This window comes from Anguilla rostrata, chromosome 8, assembly GCF_018555375.3.
Source record: "Anguilla rostrata isolate EN2019 chromosome 8, ASM1855537v3, whole genome shotgun sequence".
NCBI lineage: Eukaryota > Metazoa > Chordata > Actinopteri > Anguilliformes > Anguillidae > Anguilla > Anguilla rostrata.
In genome coordinates, this window is record NC_057940.1 from 41,839,581 (window position 1) to 41,867,245 (window position 27,665).

At 44.2% G+C, this 27,665-nt stretch overlaps 1 protein-coding gene across 2 annotated transcripts in view; it reads right to left on the reverse strand.

Annotated features, from left to right (window-relative positions):
• Positions 1-26,831, reverse strand: part of elp2 (elongator acetyltransferase complex subunit 2) — a 30,010-nt gene extending 3,179 nt beyond the window's left edge. Inside the window, exons 1-20 of one of the 2 annotated variants that reach the window (XM_064348314.1) lie at positions 26,658-26,831; positions 26,351-26,429; positions 25,798-25,868; positions 25,413-25,563; positions 22,852-22,929; positions 21,482-21,546; positions 21,304-21,370; positions 20,422-20,565; positions 19,720-19,818; positions 18,933-19,024; positions 13,000-13,131; positions 12,354-12,503; positions 11,529-11,720; positions 10,890-10,959; positions 9,667-9,762; positions 7,541-7,598; positions 6,340-6,412; positions 2,770-2,962; positions 1,551-1,675; positions 797-939 (exon numbers count right to left, since the gene is read on the reverse strand). In XM_064348314.1, the coding sequence (XP_064204384.1) occupies positions 797-939; positions 1,551-1,675; positions 2,770-2,962; positions 6,340-6,412; positions 7,541-7,598; positions 9,667-9,762; positions 10,890-10,959; positions 11,529-11,720; positions 12,354-12,503; positions 13,000-13,131; positions 18,933-19,024; positions 19,720-19,818; positions 20,422-20,565; positions 21,304-21,370; positions 21,482-21,546; positions 22,852-22,929; positions 25,413-25,563; positions 25,798-25,868; positions 26,351-26,429; positions 26,658-26,789 (2,210 nt within the window). In that variant the 5' untranslated portion in view covers positions 26,790-26,831. The remainder of the gene's footprint in view (positions 1-796; positions 940-1,550; positions 1,676-2,769; positions 2,963-6,339; positions 6,413-7,540; positions 7,599-9,666; positions 9,763-10,889; positions 10,960-11,528; positions 11,721-12,353; positions 12,504-12,999; positions 13,132-18,932; positions 19,025-19,719; positions 19,819-20,421; positions 20,566-21,303; positions 21,371-21,481; positions 21,547-22,851; positions 22,930-25,412; positions 25,564-25,797; positions 25,869-26,350; positions 26,430-26,657) is intronic. The other variant, XM_064348315.1, reaches the window with a different exon arrangement.
• Positions 26,832-27,665: the final 834 nt, after the last annotated feature.

Consider the following 27,665-nt stretch of genomic DNA (forward strand, 5'->3'; position numbering starts at 1 on the left):
GATTAGCATGTGTTGTTAGGTTTGAAGTATGTAGCACTGCTTGGTTTAGGTTGACATGTGTAGCATGCTTGGTTTAGGTTTGACAGTATGTAGCCTGCTTGGTTTAGGTTTGACAGTATGTAGCATGCTTGGTTTAGGTTTGACAGTATGTAGCATGCTTGGTTTAGGTTTGACAGTATGTAGCGTGCTTGGTTTAGGTTTGACAGTATGTAGCACTGCTTGGTTTAGGTTTGACAGTGTGTAGCATGCTTGGTTTAGGTTTGACAGTATGTAGCACTGCTTGGTTTAGGTTTGACAGCGTGTAGCCTGCTTGGTTTAGGTTTGACAGTATGTAGCCTGTTTGATTTAGGTTTGACAGTATGTAGCCTGTTTGGTTTAGGTTTGACAGTATGTAGCATGCTTGGTTTAGGTTTGACACTATGTAGCATGCTTGGTTTAGGTTTGACAGTATGTAGCGTGCTTGGTTTAGGTTTGACAGTATGTAGCATGCTTGGTTTAGGTTTGACAGTGTGTAGCATGCTTGGTTTAGATTTGACAGTATGTAGCCTGTTTGGTTTAGGTTTGACAGTATGTAGCCTGCTTGGTTTAGGTTTGACAGTATGTAGCACTGATTTGTTTAGGTTTGACAGTATGTAGCCTGTTTGGTTTAGGTTTGACAGTATGTAGCCTGCTTGGTTTAGGTTTGACAGTATGTAGCACTGATTTGTTTAGGTTTGAGAGAATCTAGCACTGCTTGGTTTAGCTTTGACAGTCTAGAGAAGGGACAGGAAATGGACGGTGCCATTGAGAACTGCACCTTTGGTCTGGGCACAGGACGGGGCAGACACTGACGGAGGTGGCGGAGTCGCCCACATCCAGGATGGAGGAGCAGGGAGTGACAGCCACTGGGCCGCTTTCCTCACCGCCCTCCACAGGGCCACACTCGCCCCACACGATCACCTGCCAAAGCATTCATCAAATGACACTTACCAGCACGCTCAATTGTGTCTATATACACTGTATATACACTCAGTGATCTCAGCACACACACACCACTGGAATCAGCAATTCTTAAAACGAGAAGAAAAAAAAAACCAAAGCTCAAGAACACACAATTTACTCTTAATGCCAATATGTGAACATTACTGAGTGTGTGCTTCAGAGAGCAGCCAGTAGCTCAATCAATCACTGCACAACAGCCTCGCCATCACATTTTCTGTCATCAGTCACAATAACGCAAACACTCTTACCATTATACTGGTTATAACAGACTTCAAATTGGCCAAATATTTACAATGAATGCGCTGTTGTTGATGATAGTTTAGTGGTAAATGGTGAGTTGGGCTGAATGGCCAATTCTCATCATTATGTGTCCTTATGCTCTTACATTCCCCCACGCCATAAAATGCACTTTCACAACTAACAAAAAAAAGAGTTAGCTTTTATATGTATATTTTATCGGCTTTTATGACAATGGTATTAAAATGAAGAATATATTAAAGAAAATGTACACGGCTAAATGTTCATCTCTCTCATCCATTATGCATGAAGCAAGCGCTACCACACGTTACCTTTTTATCCCGACTGGAGGTCACGAAGAACCTGCTGTCTGGGCTCCAGTCGCACGCCCAAATGATGCGGGTGTGAACGGACGTGCTCTTGGTCGTGTGCGCGTGGAGGGAAAACGCCGGCTCTGCTTCGAAGAAAATTAAAAAAAATACGACCAATGTGAGCGGAGGAACGAACGACAGCCTGAAAATAAACTCTGATGCGATTGGTCACGGCACCCAAAGCTCCTTTCAACATGAAACAAGGGTCAGGGCTTGAGGCCGCGTTGTTAACAGCAGGGCCTGGCTCGACAGCGTCTCCGGTTCGCAGAAAGCCGACGTAGTTTAGCCTGCGTTGCGGTTTGCGTTCGGTCGGTGTCGCTGCGCTGGCATTGTGGTCTCCGGGCCATTCCGGGTTTAATAACGGCGAGGTCGTCTTTGCCGGGGCTGCTTCTCGGAGCCCTAATGGAAGCCGACGTCCACTAAAAGGCCGGCCTGGAGCCGGGACGACCTGCCAATACCGCGAAAGGGCTTCATTCCGGAGCTGGCGGAGCCGGAGGTCCTTCTCGCCGATTGGCTCGTCTCAACCGGTTAGGGGGACACCGGGGGGGGGGGGGGGCTGTCTGATGAAGATTTCGGCGTAGCCGATGCGAAGCGGCGGCGGTACGGCGCGGGACCCCTGATCGGGTTTGACACGGCCTAAACCCGCCTCGTCTGCCAGGCCGCGGGTACGTCAAAACCAATTCGAGCGGTTCCGACCTCAACAGGGACAGACTGCGGCTTTCAATACAGAACACACAGCAATGGAGGCTTCCATTTACAACCTGAATAAAATTACAGAGGGGGGGGGACCTGTACCGCAGCTGCTGTGTGCAAGTGAATTTCTTTTCCATAAATAGGTAAGGGATATGTAATACACATGTCCAAGAGAGCGAAAGCACATGACGTATCACCAGCAAACACATTACTCTCATGTATACGTATGCTTAACAACCACGCTCAACTTAACTTCGCTTAACAAGTTTTAAATCCTCCATATTTGGCAACCCATGGGTCTAACTATCTGTTTACATTGGCATCTGAGGACTTTTGCTCAAGGGTTCAACAGCGCCTCATAAACATTGTGGTGCGTTAACCTCTCCTCTGCAATGCTCCTCCCCTTCTTTCCGGCACGTTCCAGCCACTTTTGCACCTGGATTTCTTTCCAGGTTGACCTTTCGGAGAAGGAGGCCGGCTCGCTTACCCGAGTCGGCGTGGGCGGGGCCCTGCCGTCTCCACAGCGACCAGGTGCGGTCGCGGGACACGGCCAGCAGGAAGTTGGAGTCGGGAGAGAAGGCCATCTGCGTGACGGTGAGGGCGTGGAGGGGCAGGGCCTGCAGCTGCCTCCAGCTGGACGCGCTCCACAGGAGGATGGCCGCGTGCTCCGCCTTCGAGGCCTGTGGGTGGAGAGCGCACCCCCGTTTAAACCCGGCCGGTACCCCCGTTCCACAGGGCGTCCTCCCACAGAACACTGTGGGGTCCCCCGTCGCTGCAGAGTGGATCTCTGCAGCATCGCAGCTAAGCTTCAGTAAGGATTACACAGAACTCGGCCCGACCCAATGAAAATACATTTCCACTAGTGAAAATCTGTTTTACTAACATTTTTTTTTGGTATCCCAAAAAATACTCTCAAAATCTGTTCCTGTTTAAAGGCTGTTTTTATGTGGCGAAACAACGCTTTGGGCAAACTGCCCAGTCGGGCCACACAGAGAGCCTGCAGGGGTCATTAGCAATATGAGACACCTGGAAGCAAACACGTAGGCTTGCAAAACACCGATCAAGCCAAGCAGCGCTCAATATGTGCGCTAAATTCCAAATCCTGTGGATTTCACTCATGCTGGGAGTTCCACTCTACCACTACAGTACCACGATTTTTCTCCACAAACAAAACCTGCTTGTGGGTTGGTTGCAAGCAGTACTTCACCACTGAAAAGGGATGAACAAAACAAAGGCCCAGTCCAGAAACGATCAAACAAGTGTTATTATTCTGTCGATAAAAGTGAGCACTGTTAGCTAATTGCACACCGCAATTATTTTATTGTGATTGAAAGTCATTATGCCAACAACGCTGAAGTCGTTTAAAGTATCAACTAATGTAAGCTGTCAACTACTTTAATGCTTCCTCTACGAACGACGGTAATCAGCGTTAGTTTGATTTATAGATTTAGACACGTATGAACGAAATGATTGTGCGCTCCTTTTATATAAAATGACCGATGATTGCTCCACAGCATCTGTTCAGTTGGCACAAGGTTCGTCACCCATTCTCAACAGTCTGCTATTTGACAGGGCCTAGTTATGATGTCTCTAGAAATAAGCGTAAATACAAACGCATGCCACTAACATTTACATGCCGGTTACACAAACCGTTCGTTAAAACAAGGCGACAACCAAATTAGCGATGACTGTTTCCACGGCGTTCGGCTGCACAGGAAAGAATGCTGGTTTTTCCTCAAAGGAACAAAATTATGAATTATGAAAGTCCTTTCGTCTTAACTACTGCTTGTATTTTTTCCATAGACTGCGTTGTTGCCGTTCTCGTTGTTAGTGTTAATTAGTTGAACCTTCAGGGTCCAAGTTGAACTATGCGGTTGTTCCCTGCACTTGGAACGGTACTTCTCTCTAGGGGTTTCGTCATACTTGTTCCTGGTTATGGTTATACACTTTGTTGTACGTCGCTCTGGATAAGAGCGTCTGCCAAATGCCTGTAATGTAAAGTAATGTAATGTAAATTTACTGTACAATAACTTCCCTTTTTCAGTTATTTGAATTATGACAATAATGTGGTGGATTCTCAGCAGCACAATTATGTTTCTAAAGGGATCTTGCAACCGATATTCACAGAGGTGTAACCACGGTGAAAATATTGCGGTGGGGGGAGGGGGCACTTTTCTGTACAGTTTTGTGAGTTATGAGAATTAAATCAGCATAGACTCTAGAGCAGCATTGTAGATAGCTGCTTTCTGACAGACGTAATTCATTTCACATGCAAACGAGGCTAATATACACCATTCACAAGAGGCTAGTTAGGCATTAGCTGACTTGCAGTTACCCAGCTAAAGTTTGCAAGCTTGTAAATGCACTGTGGATGTTCAGTTGATTGGCCTTCTGTGACGGCAAACATTAACTAATGTTTTTGTTTTCATTTTTAATCAAATAAAGTATCGAATGGTGGGCCATTGACTTTACAACTCACCTCTAACACTGCACGCTATAAACCCATAGAAGCTGGACCCTACAATGCTACCTCCAGACTGAACAGAGGCGGGAAAGCTATGGCAAATGACACACCATTGGAAACACACCATTTCACTGATAGAAGTTTGAACGGGTCCCTCAAATACTGCTTTCTGATTGGTTTTCTAAATGTGATGTTAGTGTCAGGTGGGCACCTATTTAGTGATGCCTCAACACGAAAGAGTTTCTCAATGAGGGGGACACGACCTGCCTCAATTTTCCTCAAATTTGACTCAAACATGTCCCTTTCCAAAGGTCCCAAGAGTTTCAAGTTCCCAAATCCTGGCACACGTTTACATATTCATACAGACCGGCATCAAGTTTATTGCGAGAAAACGGAATCACATTTCCTGCTTATCTAATGATCTAACAAGCTGAACGGTAACATACCAAATGAGTTTTCATTAAAATTCAATATTTCTCGTTTTAATTGAGTTCCAGATTAAGTACCATGAGAAACCTGTCGGATCTTAACTGTTTGCCTACGGGTATCTCCTGATCAGAGGGAGGATAAGACAGCCCCCACCGCACAGAGCAATGACGTGAGAGGCTGGATTAAAATAGACTGGGCCTGAATCACACACATTCCCCCTTTCCCCCCCAACTGATTTACAGTAATCCTCCACCATCCAGCACACTTTCATGATCTTCATCATCTTTTACAGTGATGACCTTGCTAAGTCTCGGTGAGATGTTCCACACAAGCCTTAGTCAGCCAAGCCCAGCAGAAGGGCAAGATGAGGTAGCGGGGCCACCGGGGGCTAGCTCCAGCATGCTCCGTTTGCAAGTACCACAAGATTTGCAAATGGCCGCAGCGGAGTCTGCATCTTACAAGAGACAGCACCTCCTACAAGACAGTGTCCTCGTGGGGGCAAAGAGATTCAGTGTACAGATAATTGTGCGCCCTGCTGATAGGAGAAGGCTGGATTTTCTTGGAGCACTTCAATTACAGTATCAACCGGGTTCAAATTAGGCTTTATTTTTGAGATCTGAAAAAAGGGTATAATCAGTAGCTCTTGCCACACACAGCCAAAGGCAGGACAATGCCCTTCAAAATACAGATGCACATTCAAAAAAAAAAAAAAACAAACAAACAAACAAAAAAACTGGGCAGACAATATGGAACTTTTGGGGTCTGTATCAATACTTGATATCTAACTGTCCATACTGACAATGCCTCTCTGTTTTACATTATAGCACTCCAACCAAGCTTCTATATTCATGGGGAAAGTAGATGAACACAGATATCAACCTAAGAAGCAAAAAATTATTTAGACAACAAAGCATTTCAACTTGCTTGCAAAATTCCTGTGTAGAGAGCAAGCCTCTAGAGAGCTGCCGAGAGACTTATGCATGAGTATGACTTGTGAGTTTACCTGGCAAAAACAATTACAATTCAAAAATAAAGAATAAATATAAGAGGCTCAAATCACTGATTAGGTTACTTTTTGAGCGTGACATTTTCACTATATATAATATAACTTTAATTTCACTTAATTAAAAATGGGCCGTCGTACGCATTCTTGCGCTACTGTACCTTGCAGGCCGACGCGACGACCGTCCTCCGGCTGTCCGAGGCCAGACAGAACATCTCGAAGCCGTGTCCGTACCTGCGAGGAGGAGGAGGAGGAGGAGGAGAGGGACGAGCGCTCAGACGAGAAACGCGTTCGCTGACGAGAGCTGTTCAGACGTGACAGGAGGGCCGTCAGCCCCGGAGGGCCGCACCTCACCATTTCCTGTCACGGCTGTAAGCCGCTGAAAAGACGCCATTTGGGGAAGGGGAGGGGGAGGGGTACTTCAAGGACTTAACGCTCATTATCGAGATCGCAGAAATCACATAAGACGGTTGGATGGACTGAAGAAGCGCCCGTTGACAAGTGCGCGATTGCAGCGTGATTGCTTGCTTACCCGACGCAAGGACAGAAAGGTCATAGCTTATTTGCACTGTCGCTATAAATCTGCACAGGTGCACGGCTTTCACAGAGGGCCCTATTACCATTCATGTTACGCGGCACCTCCGCCATCGGGACCTGCCCATACGATAACCTCCACGCACAGGGGGCGGGGGATTCAGAGTAGTTTCACAGGACCTGTAATTCACTGCTCTCATACACTGGGGGAGGGACCCCCTGTCCTGCCCCCGCCCCCCCTCCACCCATCTAGAGCTGCAGAAGGCTGGTGGTTTACCAGCCAAGCCCTGAGCTTGGGAAGCTGGTTTGAATCCATTTGCATTAAACTGCTATGGACAACACACCTGCCCACCTTTGAAAGTGAATGTGTCCGTCTTTCAACCCATTCTCTGTATATGGATGCACTTCTAACACGGTTATGATTTTGAGAAAAAAGCAATAAGTAACATAAGTAATACAGAAATAAGATTCCAGTATTATACAGTACTACAACTCTGAACAAAAATATGGGTGCATGGGTAGTAGCTTGGCTCTTGGCTACTCACATTAGTACTAGGGGAGGAACATTTCACAGTTTTCTCTAAACAATTACATTGCTAATTCTGTTTCATTAAATAATGTCCTTGTAAAATGGCCATCTCAGAGGGATCACTTAAACATTCACTATACACTATGGCAGTGGGGCTCCTGCAAACTCTGAAACCGTTTAAAGCAAGCGTTTCATCACTGGCAGCAGCCAGTGGCCGGGCCTTGCACAAACACAAAGCCGGCCCTGCTGTTCACATTCACACAGAGTTGCCAAAAGAACGGGGGGGGGGGGAGACTCACAGTTTCTGCACCTCGGGCCACAGTGTGTTCTGAAGGAGATGGTCCTCAGGGGGAGGCTCTGTCAGTACACAGAGACTGTCAGAGCTTCTGCAGTGAGCACACACTCAGGCATGCACTCAAAATACAAACGAAACGTGCACAGAGAAACACCAACACATGATGCACACACACACACACACACACACACACACACGTATCCACACAGAAAAACCATGAATATAATCACGCACAAAATGATACGCAGAACCCGGCATACAGTACACATGCTACACTCACACGGACGCACACATCAGCACAAAAGCGAAACAGCGAGCACGGACACGCGCAAGCTGAAATAACCAACCAAGTTCTCATTAAAACAGTGCGCCGCAGTGTTCAGTTTCAAATTATATCCTGAAATTTTCCTGGGAGCCATTTCAAACAATGGGGCATTCATCTAAAATTTACAACGTCTGTGATTAAGAGACGCTACCAATCAGATTCACCCTTGACTATCTTTGCCAACTCTAGTCACTGCAGAGGACATAAAAACCAAACGCGTAATGGCTTCCTGCTCGCTTCTGGAACCTGATAGAGGACCCACGTTCCCCAGATTTATGTATCCCCTTCTTGTCATTTTTCCCTAATTAGTTCCTCCTTTCCCCCCTCAACCTAAATCAGCCGAGCCACATCATTCTGTTAACAACGTTCAGCTCGCTTTATTGCTTTCTCCATAGCCTAAAGTCATCAATATTTTAACTTTGCAATTATATAAGCCTTCGTCCTAATTATTATTTCGGATTAAATAACTTTTTCAATCGCATTGACGGCAATCACCACCGCAAGCCCAGAGGGTAAGGCACACAGTTCCCACAACTACCCCCACCCCCCAAAGCTCACACCCCGACCCATCGCTATTCCACTAACAGCATTAGTCTCAAACATTCATGATTCATGAGCCACTTCTAGATTTCAGCATCAAAAGCAGCCTCTAATAGCTGCTTACGACAAATGCAGAATATTATCATTGCTTATCTGACCAGATGGAGACTGGGAGAACTGGGAGAATTTGTATAATTTTTGACGAAAGACTGTCATCACAAACCACGCACGACTTATTCTTGGTAACAGCGTCATATCAATTTAAGCCATATGCTGGTTGGCTACATTCCATCCAATTAGAATTACCAGGGGGTGAGGCCTGCTGGGTGGCTTATTTGGTTGAGGCACCATGTTGCGGTGAATGGACGAGCCTCAGTCTCGGACTGAACCCGGGCCGTGCCAGTGCCGACTGTGGACGACAGTTCCACAGAAACTGGTGACTGCACTGCGTTGGGTATGGGGAGGTGAAGGACGCGTGTTTGATCGGGCTCTAGCACCCGCCGCTGGTCGGTAGGGTGCCCGTGGACTGCTGCGTACGTCGCATATGAAAGTCTTCCTCTGACTCCACCCTATTCAAGCTTTTCTGTGGGCTGTGGTGTGAAAAGAAGCAGGCTGGGAACACCACAAATGTCTACACCCTCCTGAAGTGGATCATGCATGAGCCCGGCTGAGGCAGCGAATAGCTAATTGGATATTCTAAACTGGGGTGGGAATTTGACAGCTCCACATTAGGCGCACCATGTTCATCCCCACATTGTGCACCAATATTTTAAAAAATAAATAAATAAAATTACCAGGGGTGGCTAAATTGGTACTCTGGCACTAACATTTCTCTTTTTTTTTGGAATAATATTTATACCATATTGGCTGAGCTTACTGTTCACTTCCGTAGAGTTCAGCGGAAAGTGGAGAAAGGAGAGAAGGGCAAGGCAGATACACCATCACTACGACGCTAAGCCTTAAGACTTCGCATTTAGCTTTGCCGTCTCTGTGAAGCTAAACCATAATACATTGTTGCAAAAAAAGACTCTCGCCTTTGCTACAATGTGAAGCACTAATATTTATAAGCATATTAATATATGCATTTATAAGCATAAACACAGAAACAGAGAGCTCAGGGTAACCATTTCAACCCTTGGTAGTTTGAGTAAATGTAAGAACTCAGCCATCCGTCGGCCACACCCTTTTCCGAGAAGAATATAAAAATAATAATAGTGCGAGCAGCAAGCCGTGTGTGTTGTAAGGGTGGAACAGGGTCAGTTTACCTGTGAGGGTGAGGGGGTGGAAGTAGGACTCGGCGTACTGGTCAGACGCACTGCCGAAGCCTTCCTCCTCTTCCTTATTCTGGGGCATTAGGTCACCTGTCAATCACAGGAGAACACTTTAGAATACTAAAGACGAAAACCCCACTTACTGACCTCAACGTTACTACTCCCAGTTGTGGCATTATTCATTTTCATTTCCAAATATTTTCCATGCTTGTTTTTCCAAAAATCTTAGTAATAAGAGGATGAAATGTGTTCATGGAAACATTCTCCTTTCAGAGAGACAGATTTAAGAAAGGATTAAATTCAGACAGGTGTCTAATTAACAGGATATTGCACTCACGGGAGTTCTTGTGTTTTTTTTGTTTTTTTTTCCTCCAGTTTTGGGGTATGTTTTCAATTGGCCCACACAGTTTTTGTGTATGATGAAGAACATTTGAGATCTTTATATAAATTTCTCATGACCTGCCTGCTTTACAATGAAGACTATCAGGACTTTTGAAGCTTTGTGGTTTAAAGCAAGAAACGATGCTTCAAGTAACTCCAAAGCAGCTTATACAGAGACTTTATGCCTCCAGAGGTTGTATGCGTGTGTATATTACCCGATTGTTCAAATGTATATGTATATATTTTTGATGACACAAGCAGGCTGAAACTGCACTGCTCAAGGAAAGAAGAGGAACAGCTTCCTATAACTTTACTACATGTGGATAGAAGACCTCAAAGCAACAACAAATCAACAAAAATCAAAAGGACTGAAAATGGCGTGTACTTGTACCATTGTCTTTGTGTCACATTCACCAAGTACCGTTAGATGATCTTCTGAAAACGAGGCTAAATGCAGCCTTGGATACATACAATTCAGACTTCATAGTCAAACAAAATCTCTCCAAGTTCAATTTCTAAGTAGCTTAGCTAATGTAGCTAACTTTGTTTGAGCGGTAGGCTACCACTTGGCTGGGCCAGCCACATGTAAACCATGGTTCTTTGGTCTTGTGTGTGAAGACCTTGTGCCAATTGAGAATTGAGAAGGAAAGAAATGTTTTATTTAGATTTATAATTTTTTTCACAAATTTTTTTAAGTATCTAAAATGACCTTCATCACACAAAAATGCAAGGACCAATCAAAAACATACAAAGGGACACATGACACACAGTCTACCTACTGCACATCCATACATAAACAAGCAGCAGAATAAGAGGAAGTTGTGTTTAGGATTTACCCTGGAACACGGCCTTATTGGAGAGCCCCAGAGCTGGAGTGCTGGCTCCTTCAGGCAGGTCGGCAGTGTCCTGTGTAGAGGCAGAGGAGCACAGACGCTGATACGCGGTGAGCGAGTGCAGCAGCACTTCCGCCCATGTGACACGGGGAAGAGATCTGCGTTTTTCACATAATATCGAAGGGTAACAAAACAAATGGGGAAATCTCATGTTTATGTACTTTTGTCCATCCAGACAGAGGGATATGTCATGTCTGGATGCACACACAATGACACAACGCTACCCCGAAGACCTGTTTACTCCTGTTAGCACGGTGTGGGCTCCACCTTCAGGAAGTTCCTGGGATCGCCGGCGGGGGGAGGGAGGGAGAGGGAGAGGAGAGGGCAGGAGAGAGAGAGAGGAGGAGAGAGAGTGAGAGAGAGGGAGAGGGGAGAGAGAGAGAGAGGAGGGAGAGAGAGAGAGAGAGGGAGAGGGAGAGAGGGAGAGGGGAGAGAGAGAGGAGAGAGGAAGAGGAGAGAGGGGAGAAAGGAGAGAGGAGAGAGGAGAGGGAGAGACGAAGGGAAAGAGGAGAGGGAGAGCAGAGAAGAGAGAGAGAGAGAGAGAGGGAGGGAAGGAGGGACAGAAGGCCGGTGGCGACTCACGCTGGAAGCGAGCAGCTGGTCCAGGGACGCCCCGGAGATGTTGCTGAAGTTCTCCACGAAGTTCCGGGGGGCCCGGAACACCCTGAGGACCTTCTCGTCGCCCCCCGAGACGAACTGGAAGCGGCCCACCGTGGCCAGGCACTGCATGTCGTAGCCGTGAATCTGCGGCCGCGACACCTCGTGCCAGGTCACCTGAGGACATCCCACCGGAGAGGCCAAGGTCAAGGGCGCTTCGCTTTTCGGCCGAAACGAGAACGGAAAAAACCACCGCGCGCTACGAGGCCCAGAGGACGAGCTCTGCTCCTGGTGCCATGGCTAAACGCACTCAGAACCCTTCACAAAACACTGCTACTGCACGATGGAAAATAACTCAGTTTTACAACACTCTGCTCATTAGCGCAATTACCTTAAAAGACGCAAAAAAGAAAACGGGCGTCCACACCGCGGAAATGGCTCGAGATTCGGCTTCAACTTTTCATCTCGTTAAAAAGGCACGCCGGCCACAGTCACATTACAAAGGCAATTTTGTTCCACAAAAGCAATAAGCTATCAGAGCTATAAGGCCTGCCAACACCTAATTTCATCGTGTCTACATAACTCTCAACTGGGGGGAAGATAAGAGAGCAGCACTTCTCCACACCAGCAGCCACCACATCGCGCATGTAAACTGCTTCTAACGCACCAAGGCTTTGTCATGAATTGGCCAAACATTTAACGTATGAGTCCGAGTTTTCTTCTCAGCTATACAAAAACAGGAAGTGGGGAACGTCGAGCGTTTTGCGCCGAGCCGGGACGCGGGTCAGGGTTTTCGGCGTCGGGAGTTACCTTGGCCCGGTCTTTCTGTCGCCAGGGCGTGAACAGCCGGGTGGTCTGGTCAGAGCCCACGCTGAGGACGAACTCCCCGTCCGGGTCCCAGCTCAGGTCCTGCACGCTGCTGAAGTGCCCCGATATCACCACGCCCGGGCTCCACTCCCTCTGAGAAACACAACGGCGGAACCACCTTTTTTTTAAATTGATGAAAACACACTTCATCCAGCCGACCAATGGTGTAACGTCCTCACTCAGTCAGATCACTCAGTCACTCAGTCACAGACATTCGTGTTTGCAGGGCTGGCCCCGCTGTTGCGGTCCAGCCAAAAATGATTGCTTGCGTTCAGGTCTAAATACTTAAGCCTCAGTGCACAAGCTCGTCGATACTGGGCTTGACTTTGAGGAAGGCACTTTGCCAAGCATTTTACTTAAGCAGAAGCTGAAATTAACAAACCAAAAAAAAATATCATTAGCATTTAAGTGCTACTAAAATTGGACAAAATACAGCTCTAATACAGCAGGTTGGATTACATCCGGGCCTACGTTCCACTGCGACCCCCCCCAAACTGTGCCTGAACCAGCGCTCTTCCACGTACACCCTGAACGGACGGACGGACGGACAGACGGCCGGTCCCGGTGGCGGTCGACGTTGGCGCCTCACCTCCTGGTCGGGGTCGCGGTGCCAGAGGTGCAGCGCCCCGTGGAAGGCGTGGGCCATGATCATCGACCCGTCGGGGCTCATCTGGCAGCCGTAGAAGCCCAGAGTGTTCCCCCCGACCTCGCCGACCCGCACCTGGGGAGCACACCGCGCCCCGTCAGCTCTTCGCGCAAAGGCGTTTCGGTATTCCGCCACGGGCTGTCTGACCTTTGACCTTCTCACGGCAGACGGGAGCTAAAGCAGAGGTACTGTAGCATGCAGGGGGCTAGCAACTTGAGCGTTACATCACATCTCTGTACAACTTTGTTAACTACTGCCATTCTTTGGTACTTTTTAAGAATAAAAAATAAAGAAGTTTAAACTCTAAGCTTTAATTAACACTTCAGCTCCTGGGTGCTTTAATGTGGTTTGTCTTCTACTGACCTTGTATCAATGGAAACATTCATAGGCACACAGATGAGGATCGGTAGATCATTAAAGACTGGTCTAATTAGGGAAAAAAACTGGTTGTTTACGTTCAATGAAGATGCAATTTGTAAATCCCAGGATGCAACGTGCTAGCTTTAGTGCACCAATTAACAAATTTTAAATCTAAATAGATCTTAATGGATGGCGTCTCCTCTATAAAACTCGGCTGTTTCTTCCTCCAATGTCATTATGCATTAATTACCAAGGCTTTCAAGTTCTGAGGAAAAAGACAAATAATTAAGAAAAGTAAAAAATAAACAACACCAAATGGAAGTTATCAAGTAATTTGGGTGTTCGTGTTCTCTTAGTAGACACACAACTATTAGAAAAGCAATCATTTTGTACTGTATCATGTTGTAGTAAGAGAACATTTGGAAGACTAACCGTCCCTTTATGGCATGACTATATGTTATATTCGAAGCCCATCTAGAACCACACGTCCCCACAAATTAGGACTATACCATGCATACTAAGCCCACACAGATTCATGCCAACCAAAAGATCTGCCCATACAGTAGTACAAAACCCACATCTCCCCATAAAGCTACACGAGTTTATACTAAATCCACACAGAACCACGTGTTCCCACACGGAGTGAGGAAATTTATATGAGTTCTGTACCGACCCAACCTGCCACCGTGGGCAGGAAGGAGCTGAGATCGCTCAGGCTGGCCCGCACGGTCGCCTCGCTCACGGGGTCCAGCCTCCTAACGATGAGGCGCTGACAGTTCCTCCCAGGATTCACCTCCCCCTCGCATTGCACAAGATCACCTGCCATCACTTTAGGCCCCTCGGTCTTATTTAACGTGGCTTCAAATGTGTACTGCATTTAAGCCGGTGAGACAGAAACAAACAGTACCAAATTACCATGGATCAGTGAAGCGAGTGTGCAAATGAATATTCAGGCTAACCAGGAGGCACAAGTGCAGAAAAATAAGACATTCTGCCTCAGGTTGGAAGATAGCACGGGGTATCAATGGCAGCATGACATTCATACAGTACGCCCAGGGTAAAAAATAATCTACCCAGGGCCGGATTACACTTCCGTACGCTTTGAAAGCTCGTCATTCACAGTCTCGAAAGCGTGAAAAATAGGATAAGATGAAGCAAAACGCCTGCCAAAGAATGTCTGAATGTTTCTACAGTTTTGTTTGTCCATGGTTTGTCTATGTTTCCATCAGTAGTACAAAGAAACATGTTAATTAGATGCTTCGAATTACTGATAGTTAAATTAAGATGATTTGCAATCAAAATTGAAGGGAAGTGTAAATCCACAGAGAACGTTGGATTAACAAAGCGATTAAAAATTAGCGCAATTTGGTATGAACCAGTCATACAAACAGTAAAATTTACAAATGCATTAATCCAATTTAGACACAATATTCTTAAGAAAAGGATTATTGAACTATTATTAACTATCTGAAAATAACTCTGCTGCAGATGCCGTGAAACAAATGGGTTCCTGTATCCTGGCAGCCCATTTTATTTGGTAGAATGTTGAAGAAGTTTGTGTGGAGCGACATAAAGTCTTTAAAGAACAAGGCTTTTTGTTCATTTGCATATTCTCTCTGTTACTATGTACGACTGCTAATTAACAATTAAAATCATCTACTTAAATGATTCATTTCCCAGAAATCTTTTTCCCAGAAAGACCGTTTAGAAAATTAATTCTTTTTAACAAACAACTGAAAATTGGTTCACTTCTGGTAAAAACTGACAGTTCCAGCTTAATATTTCTCAGCTCATGGGAAGGCTTTTTTAAAATATTACTGTTAGTCGTATTGAGTTTAGTAAACTGAAATACTTCCAAAGTTTTAAACATATTTTAGAAATAGCTGCCATCTCCATTTGCACAAGATAGTTCCCCGGCATTTTAAATAAAATGATTTTTGCACAGATAAAAATCCAAAATGTACGCTAAATGAAAAATCGATTTTAAACTAAGCTAGTAATTCAAAAATGTGTCATGAACACTCGAGTCTCCAATCAAACCTTTTGACCCTTTTTAAGAGTATGTTCTAGAACTCCATTGCTTTGAATTACCAGTAGTCATTGTTACACCAGCATTAGAATGTTAAGTTAAGAACATTCTAATCACGTAGTTGTATCTTACACCTGAAAGGGTTAAGCATGGTTTATCACTGGGAGCACAAAAACATCAGTACAATCGCTCATTTATTGAAACAGCAGCCCCCAATTAATCTCAACTAAATTTCCCAGAATGCTCTATGGCTTTGACTTTATGATTTATCATGGGTACTGCGCTGTGGCGATGGCTTGCTTGCTCTATTCACTATTTATGCTTTCATGAACTGTACGACAACCCACTTCAGTGTCAAGCAAACCCAATTAGGACCCAGGAGAAGCAAAAGTATATTCCGCAAAGGTTCCTTAAAGAGTTAAGGCCTCATTTTCCAAAATCCCTGTAACAAACGCCTCAAAAAACCAGTGTAATATACCGTGTCCAAAGCTCCTTTCTGTAGATACTTCATGCTTACCCCAGTGCCTCAGGGATTACATTGGCTGTTAATTAATTCTCTAAATCCGTGCATCATTACCTTCAACAGCGGTCACTTAAGTGTACCCACAATCCTTTGCTGTTTGCATTGTTGCTTCCTTTTCTGCATATTTCACAGAATAATTGGAGATAAAGCAGTCTTATGAATAACAGAGAAAAAAAGAACTAATGACGACAAGCTTTCTTGACGACTGCCTCAGATTCATCACTGCTTTCACAAGTGCACAGGATGTCACATTAAGTAATTTGGAATTCTTTGAACACCAGTGAAAGCAAAGCATCACGCAGCATGCACAAACAGGGGGGAAAAAATCCCGCTTTCCGTCTTGTTTACGAGAGGAACCAACAATATGGATCTGTAATGCATTCAAGTGTTATCGCCATTTTCCAGTAAGTGGGAGGAAGAGACATGGAGACAGGAGACATATTTCACTGCTCTGCGACAGGCAGGACAGATAGAGGAGCGCGTTTCAGAACAAATATGTGCCCGGTGAGGAGAGAACTACAATATTATTCTAACAGATGAAGGCTTCTAAAAACAAAGGGACTCGGAAATAGGCTGATAGAACTGACAAAGACAACCAAGCTTTCTAATATACTACTTATTTATAGATTACTCTACGTCAGGAAAAAACAGCGTGCATGTTTGTTTCCGTTTCATTTATTTGCAAAGTATTTTTTTCCCCCCCTAGTTAGGATTCAACAACTATGCCTCGGGACGTCAGCGCTTCTGTTACAAACACGAGTGCGAACTCATTTGCAAAGTTATTACAGGTGACCACACGCAGCTTCGTTTATTTAACATGGTACATGGTTAAAAAGTCAAATATTGTAAAATGAACGGGGTTGGAAGTACGAGGCGCACTGGCCTTTCCTGGACAGATTTATAAATGCCCAGTACGGCCACCAGTCTTTCCTGTCCCAGTGAAGCGTGCTAGGTGCACTGTAATGTATGGCCGATTGTTCAGGTTTGATGAATCAGAGCTGCTGGCCCTAAAGTCCTTCCCAGTGTTCCAGCTGAAAGGGTGACTCATTAGATACGTTTTACTCAGCAATTTTCTGGCTACCCACTGCTACTAGCTCTCTGCTAAATTTGACCAATTAGGCTAATTATTGTGGCGAGAGTATTGCTTTTAAATCTGTTCATTAGGCAGAGAAATGCTGGTCATTTGTTGTTCAGCCCGGAGTTGCTAGCAAGGGACAGGAGCACGAGAGATCTGTGAGGGAGATCAAAGGGAGCGGGCTCTGTGTTCTGCACATGAAGGAAGAGTGCCACACAAATCCTCACTAATGGTCCCTTCAATACGCCGCCATTTTCTCTGGGTTTGCATGGGCCTTTTGTGTGTGAGAGTTGCAAACAGCACAGCCCTGCAATGAAAGGATATTACGAATTATACTTTCTGCCTCTTATCTCGCCAGCTCAATAGATTGAATTAAAATTTAAGATACAAAGATGAGGCTAGGCTAACCGTCGCTCCCACTGTTTGCGAACTGAATTTGCAGCCTCAAGATTCCAGTCCAATTGAATCTTGGGAGTGTTATTTGACAAATGTTATTTAGCAGAAGCACTCATTCTCAGGTCTTAACAAGAAACTAATGTCCATTAGTCCAGTAAAAAAAACACACTTTTTAGTGAAAGGCTACTTGAAAACAAAAACATGCAAGGGGAAATGTGTTTTGAAAAGCAGAATCTCTTAAATCTCTACATCACTTTTGTCTACAAGCCAATCCTAGAATCAGTCTGAAAAACATGGTTTTCTACAACATGATCAGACCGGGATGTTTTCTGGTCCTCCAACAGCACTCTGCCAACCGCTCTCTTTAGAGGAAGCGATTCTAAATCGATATGCGCAGTGAAGCCTATAAAGTTAATGATTCTGGCTATATCTATGTTTTATCTTATTGATATTCTGCCCTAAACCGCACGGTGCATTCTGTGCTATTAAGAGTGCATTTTCAATACGTTTAGAGGAATATTTCAGCAAGATCAGAATCAGGTACAATATAGAGAATAGATGCAAACCACTGTTATATTTTATCACGTTCACAAAGAGCTTCAGTCCACTGTTTTCACAGCTGGACTGATGACCTTTAATGCAAAAAAGCAGGGAAGTCAAATTCACTTTAAAACACAGCAAGTCTGCCTTCTGACTGTATGTGCAGAACATGCTTTGTGAGAGAGCATACCTTTGCATGCATTGTACAGTAAATTGGCATAATGGACTGTAAGGAAAGGGTTACTTAGGTCATACAAGGACCTCTGCTTACTCTGAACCTAGACGGGACCCCACCAAGCCCCTGTTTCCCAGTTCGCACACTTCAGGTTAAATTTAGCAAAGTGTTGGCTGTACAGCAGATTTCTGCTCTGACTGAGAAAACGTTACTGGAGGAGCGGGGTCTCGTACGCCCCCCCCCCACCCGAGTCACAACACGCACCCCAAAAACGGCAACAGCCCGAGAACCTGAGAAGCAGCTGCCTCGCTATTCGAGGACAGGAACGACAGGCAGTGTTTAGTCAGCTGCCGTCAAAAAAGTTTAAAGACGAGGCTAAAAAAACTAAAGTGTGACGCTCGGAAGAAACGGCATCAGCCCTCCAAAGTGCTGGAGCACTGCGGGAAGGGAGAGAGGGCCTCGGGGTCTCAGGCCGAGCAGACGGGTCGAGCCGTTCGGCCAACCCCTGACTGCAAATACGGCGCCGGCGAAGAGCGTGGCGGGTTCCGTGAGCTTCTGCCACGGAGCAAAATTACACCCCTTCCCCGTGAGTGACGGGGAGGAAGAGCGCGCGGTCGAGCCTCCGGGGGGCGGAGCGGCGAGCCGGGAAGACGTGAGGGACGCGCGGCTCCCCGGCGGCTCGCAACACCACGTCCGCGTGGGGGGTTGGACGTGCGTCCTTTCCGTCTCCCGGGAGACGACGACGAGGGAGAGAACCCCCCCCCCCCCCTCTACTGACCTGCTCCAGCCACACCCCCGACTCCTCCTCCGGGCCCCAGAGGATCATGGTCTTGTCCATGGACGCAGACAACAGTGCGACAACGCTGCCACCTACAGGGGAAAAAGAGAACTGCGGCTGACTGAGCTCAAGGGCCGCACGCGGAGAAATGGGCACACGGTGGGCACGCCGCCGACCGCAGCTGCAACGACTGAGAAACAAGCGGCGGTAATGCGGCCGCCATTTTCTACACACAAACTTTTGGAACGCGGTTGTTCTGTAACTGCCAGACACTGCACCGGGAGTATCACTCTGAACTTTGAAAGATTCATTTCGAACTAAAAGCCCTGTTTCTACACTGATGTAGCAGTGATGTTTGCGCTATATTTGATTTCCAAGCATGCCTGTCTGTGAGAGTTTTGCCACTATAGGACCAGGGCTGGACAATCCTTTGTCTACAACATTAATACTGTGTGAAATACAATTATTTAAAAAATATTTGTGCGTGCACATGTGCATGTGTGTGTGTGAGAATGAGAGAGGGGAAGCATATGATACTAATATTTAATGTAGGACGCTATAAAAAATGAAAAAACATCAACGTTACTTACTAAAATTAAACTAATTTAATGTCAGACCAATTCAGTACAATTTGTACAGGCGTACAACTCGGCCTCAGCATGTTTTTTCATTATTGAATTGGAACTCGCCAGGAACTCAACTAAAGACACACACAAGTTTGAAGTAGAACATAGCAAAAACGGCAAAAGTTGACATAATGAATGCTAAGTACAGCATGCTGCGTTACCTGCATGGCAGGAGGGAGGCTGCCAGTGGACTCCGTAGACCCAGTTCTCATGGCCCGCCAGCACCGTCTCCAGGGTTACGGCAAAGCGTGTACAGGAACCTGCAGTCACAGAGGGAAAAGCAGAGTCCAGACACTGTTGCACAACCGGCTCGCTGAGCGCTCAAACGCTACACCGCTGGAGATGCCTCGGGTAAAAAAGAAGCTTGTCCCGTTTTCTAAAGTTACTGCTTCCTAAAAATGTACCCTTAACTGCGCTCCCACTGTTTCCCCACTGTGCTACAACACATGAAGTCAAAGAAAGACGGGTATGGTTGGATAGGGTTTATTTGGGGCTTTGCTGTTGGGTTCACTGGTAGAGTCCATATAATGCTCTACATTGCATTTCCAAAACATAACCCTAGGTTTATAACCCAACATTACCATTTACTTAGAATACTGTTTATATGGTTTAACCGCCAATATTATCAAATTCTTTAAACAGTGAGGAGGCCTTTGAAATGCCCAACAGCTATGAAGAATAAAACAGGAGAAATGTATCACGCTGGCTAACGCTAGACTTATTTTTTTCATTTGAAACAACTGGATTAATGGCTGTTACATTTCATTACACATCGGTTTTGATGTAACGTTGTGAAAATTAAGTTCAGCACAATGGCAAGTGCAAAAAATAAAAAAATAAAAATTCCGCTAAAGCAGCCTCACCATTTCTTTGCACCTCAAAAACATCCTCCGTCAGTTTAATGGCGTCTGCATCTTGAGCGTCGCCGCCATCTTCTTCCTTTGCGAAGACCTTCCATATTCGGATCAGGCAGTCTTGTGCGCAGCTTGCCAATAAAATGTCCCCATCTGCACGGTTTTTAAAGCCAAAGATAAGCACTGGATCAGCGACTGCAGCGGTGCACATCCTTCACATTGCCTTCAATATTTCATACGGTAAAGAGAATCGCGTCTTGGGTAAGAGCAGAAGCCTGTTTCGTGCATTATGTAAAGACTTAAAATTAAATTGAATCAAAGTATCCAAGTCTGCAACAAATAAAACAAATAAGGATTGTTTTGCATGTTTTTTTTCCAGACAGGGTTTTATATAAATGTCTCCGCAAGGTAGGAGAATAAATCTGTTGAATGCAAACCCAGGCGACATGGCAACTGACCAGCTCGGCACGTCTTTGATCAACCCTGGGCCCCTGCATTTTGTTTGACTTTAAAGTGACTGCAAAGTCCAGGCCTCTGAAGAGGCAGTAGCCCAGGAAGAGCTGGCCAGACACACAGACACACACAAACAGACAGACACACGAACACACAGACACATGGACACACACAGACAGACAGACATACGGACACAGATGGACAGACAGACACACAGACAACACGGATACACACGGACAGACAGACAACACAGATACACACGGACAGACAGACAACACGGACATACACGGACAGACAGACAACACACAGACACACACGGACAGACAGATAACACAGACACACACCGACAGACAGACAACACAGACACAAACGGACAGACAGACAGATAAACACACAGACACAAGGATACATGGACCGACAAACACACAGAGAGCTCACCCCTAGTGGCCCACTCCACTCCTCGAACCCAGTCCTCATGGCCATGTAACGAGTGGACCTTCTCAAACTTAAAAAACGAGAGAGATAAACATGAGGTTAACCTTTTGGGCCTTTTTCCATTTGAACAAGCGTCTCTTTGTGCCTTCACTCCCACACAGAGGTGGCTGGTGGTGATTACCTTTCCATCGCGCTGCACGTAGAGATAAACCTTGCTATCATCGCCCCCACAGGCCAGAATGGGAACTGCAATCACAAAAAATCATCAGTACCACGTCCCTGCAGCCCGACACTGCTCATAGTAACTGCATGCTCAGTTTTAAAGACTTAAGACTGGGAGCTGCTGCAGCAAGAGCTGAAGAGGGAAAGATGGAGAGGGGGGAATACTTACTGGGTCCATTTTGGGTAGCAAAAAAGGGAAAGCAATGGAAAGGGGAAGCAGTGTGGTACAGCCATTAGGGAACAGGGCTTAAAACTAGGTTGCAGGTTCAAATCCTACAGTGCTATTTTACCCATGAGAAAGGTCAATTAGTAAATTAGAAATAGCCACGGGTAAATTTTTTATTTTTTTAAAGGTTTTGAGAAAGAATTCTACTTGCCAAACTTATTTATACTTGCCCACATAAGGGAAAAATGAACCTGCCAAATTAAGAGCATAGAAATCTTCCCTTTTTTTATCTCACATAAAACTGCTTAGATACCAGCTCAGCAGCCCCAATCAGAAATTTTAACAAACTGAAATGTTGAATTAGAGCCAAATTTGTCGCTTGCCAAATCGGACAAGCAGTTTTACTTGTCACTTTCTTTTACTTGCCTCGGTTAAGCGCTATTGTTGAACCCTGATTAGCTTAAGCATATGCCCAACTGTATAAACGAATAAATGAAATTAATGTATTAAAAATATTAACATTTAGGATACGAGACTGAAATAATCCGGGAAAGCAGAGAATTTGGAATCGCATCAAGTCTTTGTGTTACACACATCAAGCTAAGCAATGTAACAAGGCTGGTTCTAGCTGTCAAGGCACTGTTCTCCTACGTGGAGGGCCCCCACAATCCTGATCCTGATCATTCCAGTGCCGACTGCGGCTGGTAGCCCCACAGGGTGACGCATGACTGGCGGTAACATCGCCCAAGGTTAAGGAGGGCAACCGCTCTCTAGCGACCCCACTGGTCAACCGGGCACCTTTGTTCTGCTTACTAAAGCTGCGCATGAAGTGACTTGTGTCTGTCTGAGCTTGACTCGTGAGCTGTGGTCTGAAAAGAAGCAGCTGGTGCATCACATACATCAGAGGAGAGTCTGGGCTTGTTTACACTCTCCTGCATCAGCAGTGGAGATTGCAGCAGATGTAGTAAATTGAGATGCACTCAATTGGTCATTCCAAATTGGGAGAGAAAATGGAGGGAGCATGAACAAATGTAAAAAGTACCTCGAGTGAAACGAAAACATAATCAAAAGCCTATCTGTCATGTACATTACAAGCGGTGCACAACAGGAGAAAGGGAAGGGAAGGAGAAAACAGAGACAGAGGGCAAGAGTAAACAACTTACCTCTGCTGCCTGGCAACAGTGTTAACGAGACATCCATCATAAAACCGCTCCCGAAAGATATGGTCTGAAGGCAGTCAACTGACAATAAAAAAGAAATAATAAACAAATAAATACAAAAACGACATCAGAAAGTTGGCCACATTTTGGCATAAAATGTACTTTATTTTGTTTACAGCCACTACTAAAGCTGTCTAAGACAACGGTGTGCTATAGATACTCTGCAAAAGCAACTGAGCTGTTGAAGGTAGGCAGCTTGACATCTGGTTAAAAAAAATCCCCAACAGCTTAGGCTCTTGGAGGGCTTAAGTTCTGTGACAACACTGTCCTCTTCGAACAAAGAACTTTTGAAAACATATTGAAGATGGTAAACCACTGAAAACAAACAAAATACTGCAAAGTTCTTCTAATTCCTGTTTAGAATGTGCCTCCGGATTTAGCTTCATTTTTCAATATATACTCGCTCCCCATTGCAAATTAATAACAGGCTTTAAATAAACAGAACGCATGTTCAGTGATGACGGCTGCTCGGTCGGGCCTTATTTTAGTTGTTGGCTCAGTCTTTTCACTTGAATTACATAAGGCATCGAACAAGCAAGATTTGCGTCACATTACCCTCCAGGCATCAACCCACAGTGTTCGGTGCTAAGCTAAAAGGATATGACAAATTCATATTGCTACCATAACAAAAAGAGCACAATACCCAACTCTCACCACAGACCTCATGGTATCATAAGCTTTATTTCAGCCATACGAGTATCTGACCCAGTAAAGTTCCATGCATTAATAATGTGTGCCAATAAATTTCTGAAATGATGGAGCACACCAAACAATTCACATGAATGCAAATACAACGTAATGTGAACCTGCATGAGGCTCTGCCATCTACATTCAGAAACTACCACGTGGCACAAATAAATTGAGTTTGAAGCTGTCACTTGATATTCTTAAAACATAACTTATATTAAACAGCTGAAACAGGTTACTTTGGCCAAGTATGACTCTATGTAAAAAAAAAATCAATTACAAAGAAAGGCCTTGCAACCACATATTTCAGTCTATACAGACAATGTCAGTCAATGTCATATGTTCGATACATTCATTAGTTATCAAAAATTATGGAGCGAAGAGTAACATATTTGTTTTTTGTTTTTTTGGTTTTATTAAACTAAATTGACAGTTTAACAGATCCAGTGAGTGTAAGAAAATGATATAAATAATGTTACTATTTATTATTAAGTCAGTAATATCATTACCATATACTATCCATGTGACTGTTACACAATGAGATGATTATAATACTAACACTCAGGTACTTTGCCATTGAATATACAGAAATCATTGTGTCTGCGATTCCAACAAATTGGAAAAAAGGAATATGCCACTTCATAAAACAATTCTTTCAAAATACAGTACACAAACTGCAGTGCCTTCCACAAAGCTTGGGACACACATATTTCTCTTGATTTGGCTCTGTATTCCACAATTTTAGATTTGTAATAAAACAATTCATGTGTTCAGATTCTCAGCTTTTATTTCAGGGTAGTTTTTATTATCTTGGTTTCAGCATGTAGAAATTACAGCACTTTTTATACATAGCCCCTCATTTCAGGGCACCATAATGTTTGGGACATATTCATTTCACATAATTGAAAGTAGTCATGTTTAGTAATTTATCACATATCCTTTGCATGCAATGACTGCTGGACATCTGTGATCCACAGACATCGCCAGGTGCTGAGTATCTTCTCTGGTGTATCTTACTGAATCTGTGTTTAGTAGTTGTCTATGACCATGAAATGCACTTTTTGTACGTCGCTTTGGATAAAAGCGTCTGCCAAATAAATTTAATGTAATGGTGATGCTCTGCCAGGCCTGTACTGCGGCCATCTTTTTTTCCTGCTTGTTTCAGGGGCAAGTTACCTTAGGAATCTGATTGCGATCAGTTTTGCTTTGAAACTCCTTATTGCTGTAGCTAGGTTTGGATCAGTTTTCATAGCACCATCATTGAGTTTTGAGCTTTGCAGAAAAATTTTCTGTACCGATTCATTCACTGTTGCTACGCAGTATATCATATGAAGGCAGTGCCAGTATTGTTGCAGCTATACAGCCAAACATTGCACCCACCACATGTTGCAGATATGTGCATGGCTCCAACTTTGTTCTGCCACTGATACAAGTGAATTAAGTCTCTGTCCCTTCCCCTCTGTCACCAACCATTGTCCACATAGGGCCTGTTTAGGGCTATGTATATAAAGTGCTGTAATTTCTACATGCTGAAACTAAATTGTACCAAAGCCATTTGTCCCAAACATTATGGAGGGAACTGTACAAGGCTAGAAGAGGAGTAAAAAAATCACAATGTAATATAATTAAATTCTTGACACAATTTCTTGAAATGTCTTGAGACTTAGCCTAACCCAGGTCTTGGGAACCACCCACAGCTCAACCATTTTTCTGGCTTGCCGTGAAACCACAAACACTCCTAGATATCTTAAAACCAAAGGCTTGCAGTTTAAGAGTATAATTCATTGGATAGTTAAGTACCCTTGGAGACTCCTTACCCTCATCGTCTCTGGTCACCCACAGTTTAACAGTGGAGTCTGAGGCAGCCGAGGCGATGAGTAACCCCGAAGAGCCATCAGGGTCTAGGTGAATGGAGTCCACTGCACAGACAGGACCATTATGGCCACAACACTGTACAGACTGGGAAAACTGAGGGAACACAAATACAACCATAGACTTGGAGCTCTAAGAGAACAAAGATTACAAGCCAAATATGAAATATGAAAAGCCATGTTCTTTCGAAAGTAAAACATCCTCTGAACTGTATGTAGCTTATTTTCCTATACGGTGCTACACGCATTAAAAAGGTAGGAATATCATTAAAAACTCGTAGGCTAGCTGAGATTCTCTGCAAAGTCAATCAATGTGTAAGTTTCAACATACCGTTCCATCCCGGGCTTTCCACACAATGATGCGATTATCACATCCCCCAGATACCAACTCGGTTTCAGGACCTGTCAAAATGGCATCTTCGTTTACCATGAGGAAACTAGCAGGCTTGCTGCAATATAATGCTTGCTGTACTGTAACTCACGTAAGCGGAAAAGCATAATTCGCTGAATAACCAAATTTGATGTGCTACCTGCCTTATAAGCAGTTTTCTTTGTAATAATTGGGATCGATTAGCACATCAAGCACCCCAAAAGTTAGTAGCCATAGCTAATTATCTGGAATGCGTTAATGAACAATTCACATATTTGACGGATTTGTATTTAAGAGTTTCCATTTAGCTCGCCAATACTCTTGTTTAGGTAGCTATAAGGAGATTACTCTTCTTCAGTAATGATACTGTGGAGTTCAGCTGAGGTTGCCGGACGTCAATAAGAGCGAACGCTAAGTGTACTACTCGGAAACTTTGCTAGCAACCAAGTGGCAACTGACAGAATTAATTAGAAACTTTTCGAGCAAGAAAAAATAATTAGTGTAGCTAACTTACCACAGTCATCTCTGTGCACCCACTGCACAGTGTTTACCCTCCCTGTGTGGCCATTCAGAACAGTGACGATGACAATTTCCTAATACAAAACATCATTAAGAAAACATGACACACACATTGTCAGAACGCTGAATTTTTCGGTATTAGTCATTTGTCAATCTAAGGTGTGCGCATCATGTGAAGACATTCTATTGTCATTTTCGAAATAATTTATTATCTGACCAGCTGGTTAATTTAACGCAACTGGTTACCTGGGTGTTGAACATAGGTTTACACAAATATTCAGCCAGTTAGCAACAGTTATTACCTGAGGGTCATACACAGCGACTGAGTTGCAAGTTCCGAAGGCAATAAGTCCTGAACGACCCCAAGAAAGAACGTTTGGGGTACGGTTTGCACAACATGCGACATAGCATGTTTCGCTCAAGGGGGCCGCCATGTTTGACGCTTATTTCGGTGTGTCACAAGTAGAAATGAATGCGGAAAACAACCCTAGTAATATCAGGTTCCGGGTGCAAGCGTATCATAGCTACTAGCAGAAGTTTAACTGTAATAATCCACATTTTACTTATTTGAACAACAGTGTAAATTGGTGACTGGTTGGCTTTTTAAAGCACTATTGTCTTTTGAAGATGAAAATAGCAGAAGAAAATAGAGACATTCTGTTATTTAACGTTGCGTTGTGGAGCAACGAATGAATTAGTAGCATGACTGTGTTTTGTTGAGTTTGACAGTTCCAGTAAACCCAGATTCTGTAATAACTTTATTGAATCTACGACTGTGATTTAGGTTTTACCCCATCTTCTACAGTGCAATCTTATTCTGAAGCGTTAACATTCAAATGTATTGAAATGTTAGTTCCAAAATTGAGTACTGTGCAAAGGATTTTAATCTAATTATTGAATAATATACCTTTTTTATTATTATTTTTTTTTTTTTGCATATTAGTCTATCTGTACACAATATTTTCTCAAATAAGATGGCTATTTCACGATTCTATTTAATGTTGCAGTGAATTATTCAACACATTGGGCTGAATATATTGAACATAGCTACTGTATTTTTATTCTAATCTCACCAGATGTACATTTATTTTTCAAAGGGTCGCCAACCATGAAATTATGGGCATTTGGTGAGAGGATTTGGCCATAAACTGAAATCTCAAAAATATCCTATTATGTATAAAAGTAAGATGTGTGAAGAACGCCCGTCTGGTTTTACCGCTTTTTATTTAATGCATCTCATATGAATGCTTTTAAAAATAATTTTAAAAAATGTAATGGTGGCAACAAGTAGCCTACTCTGCGGGTGAGTA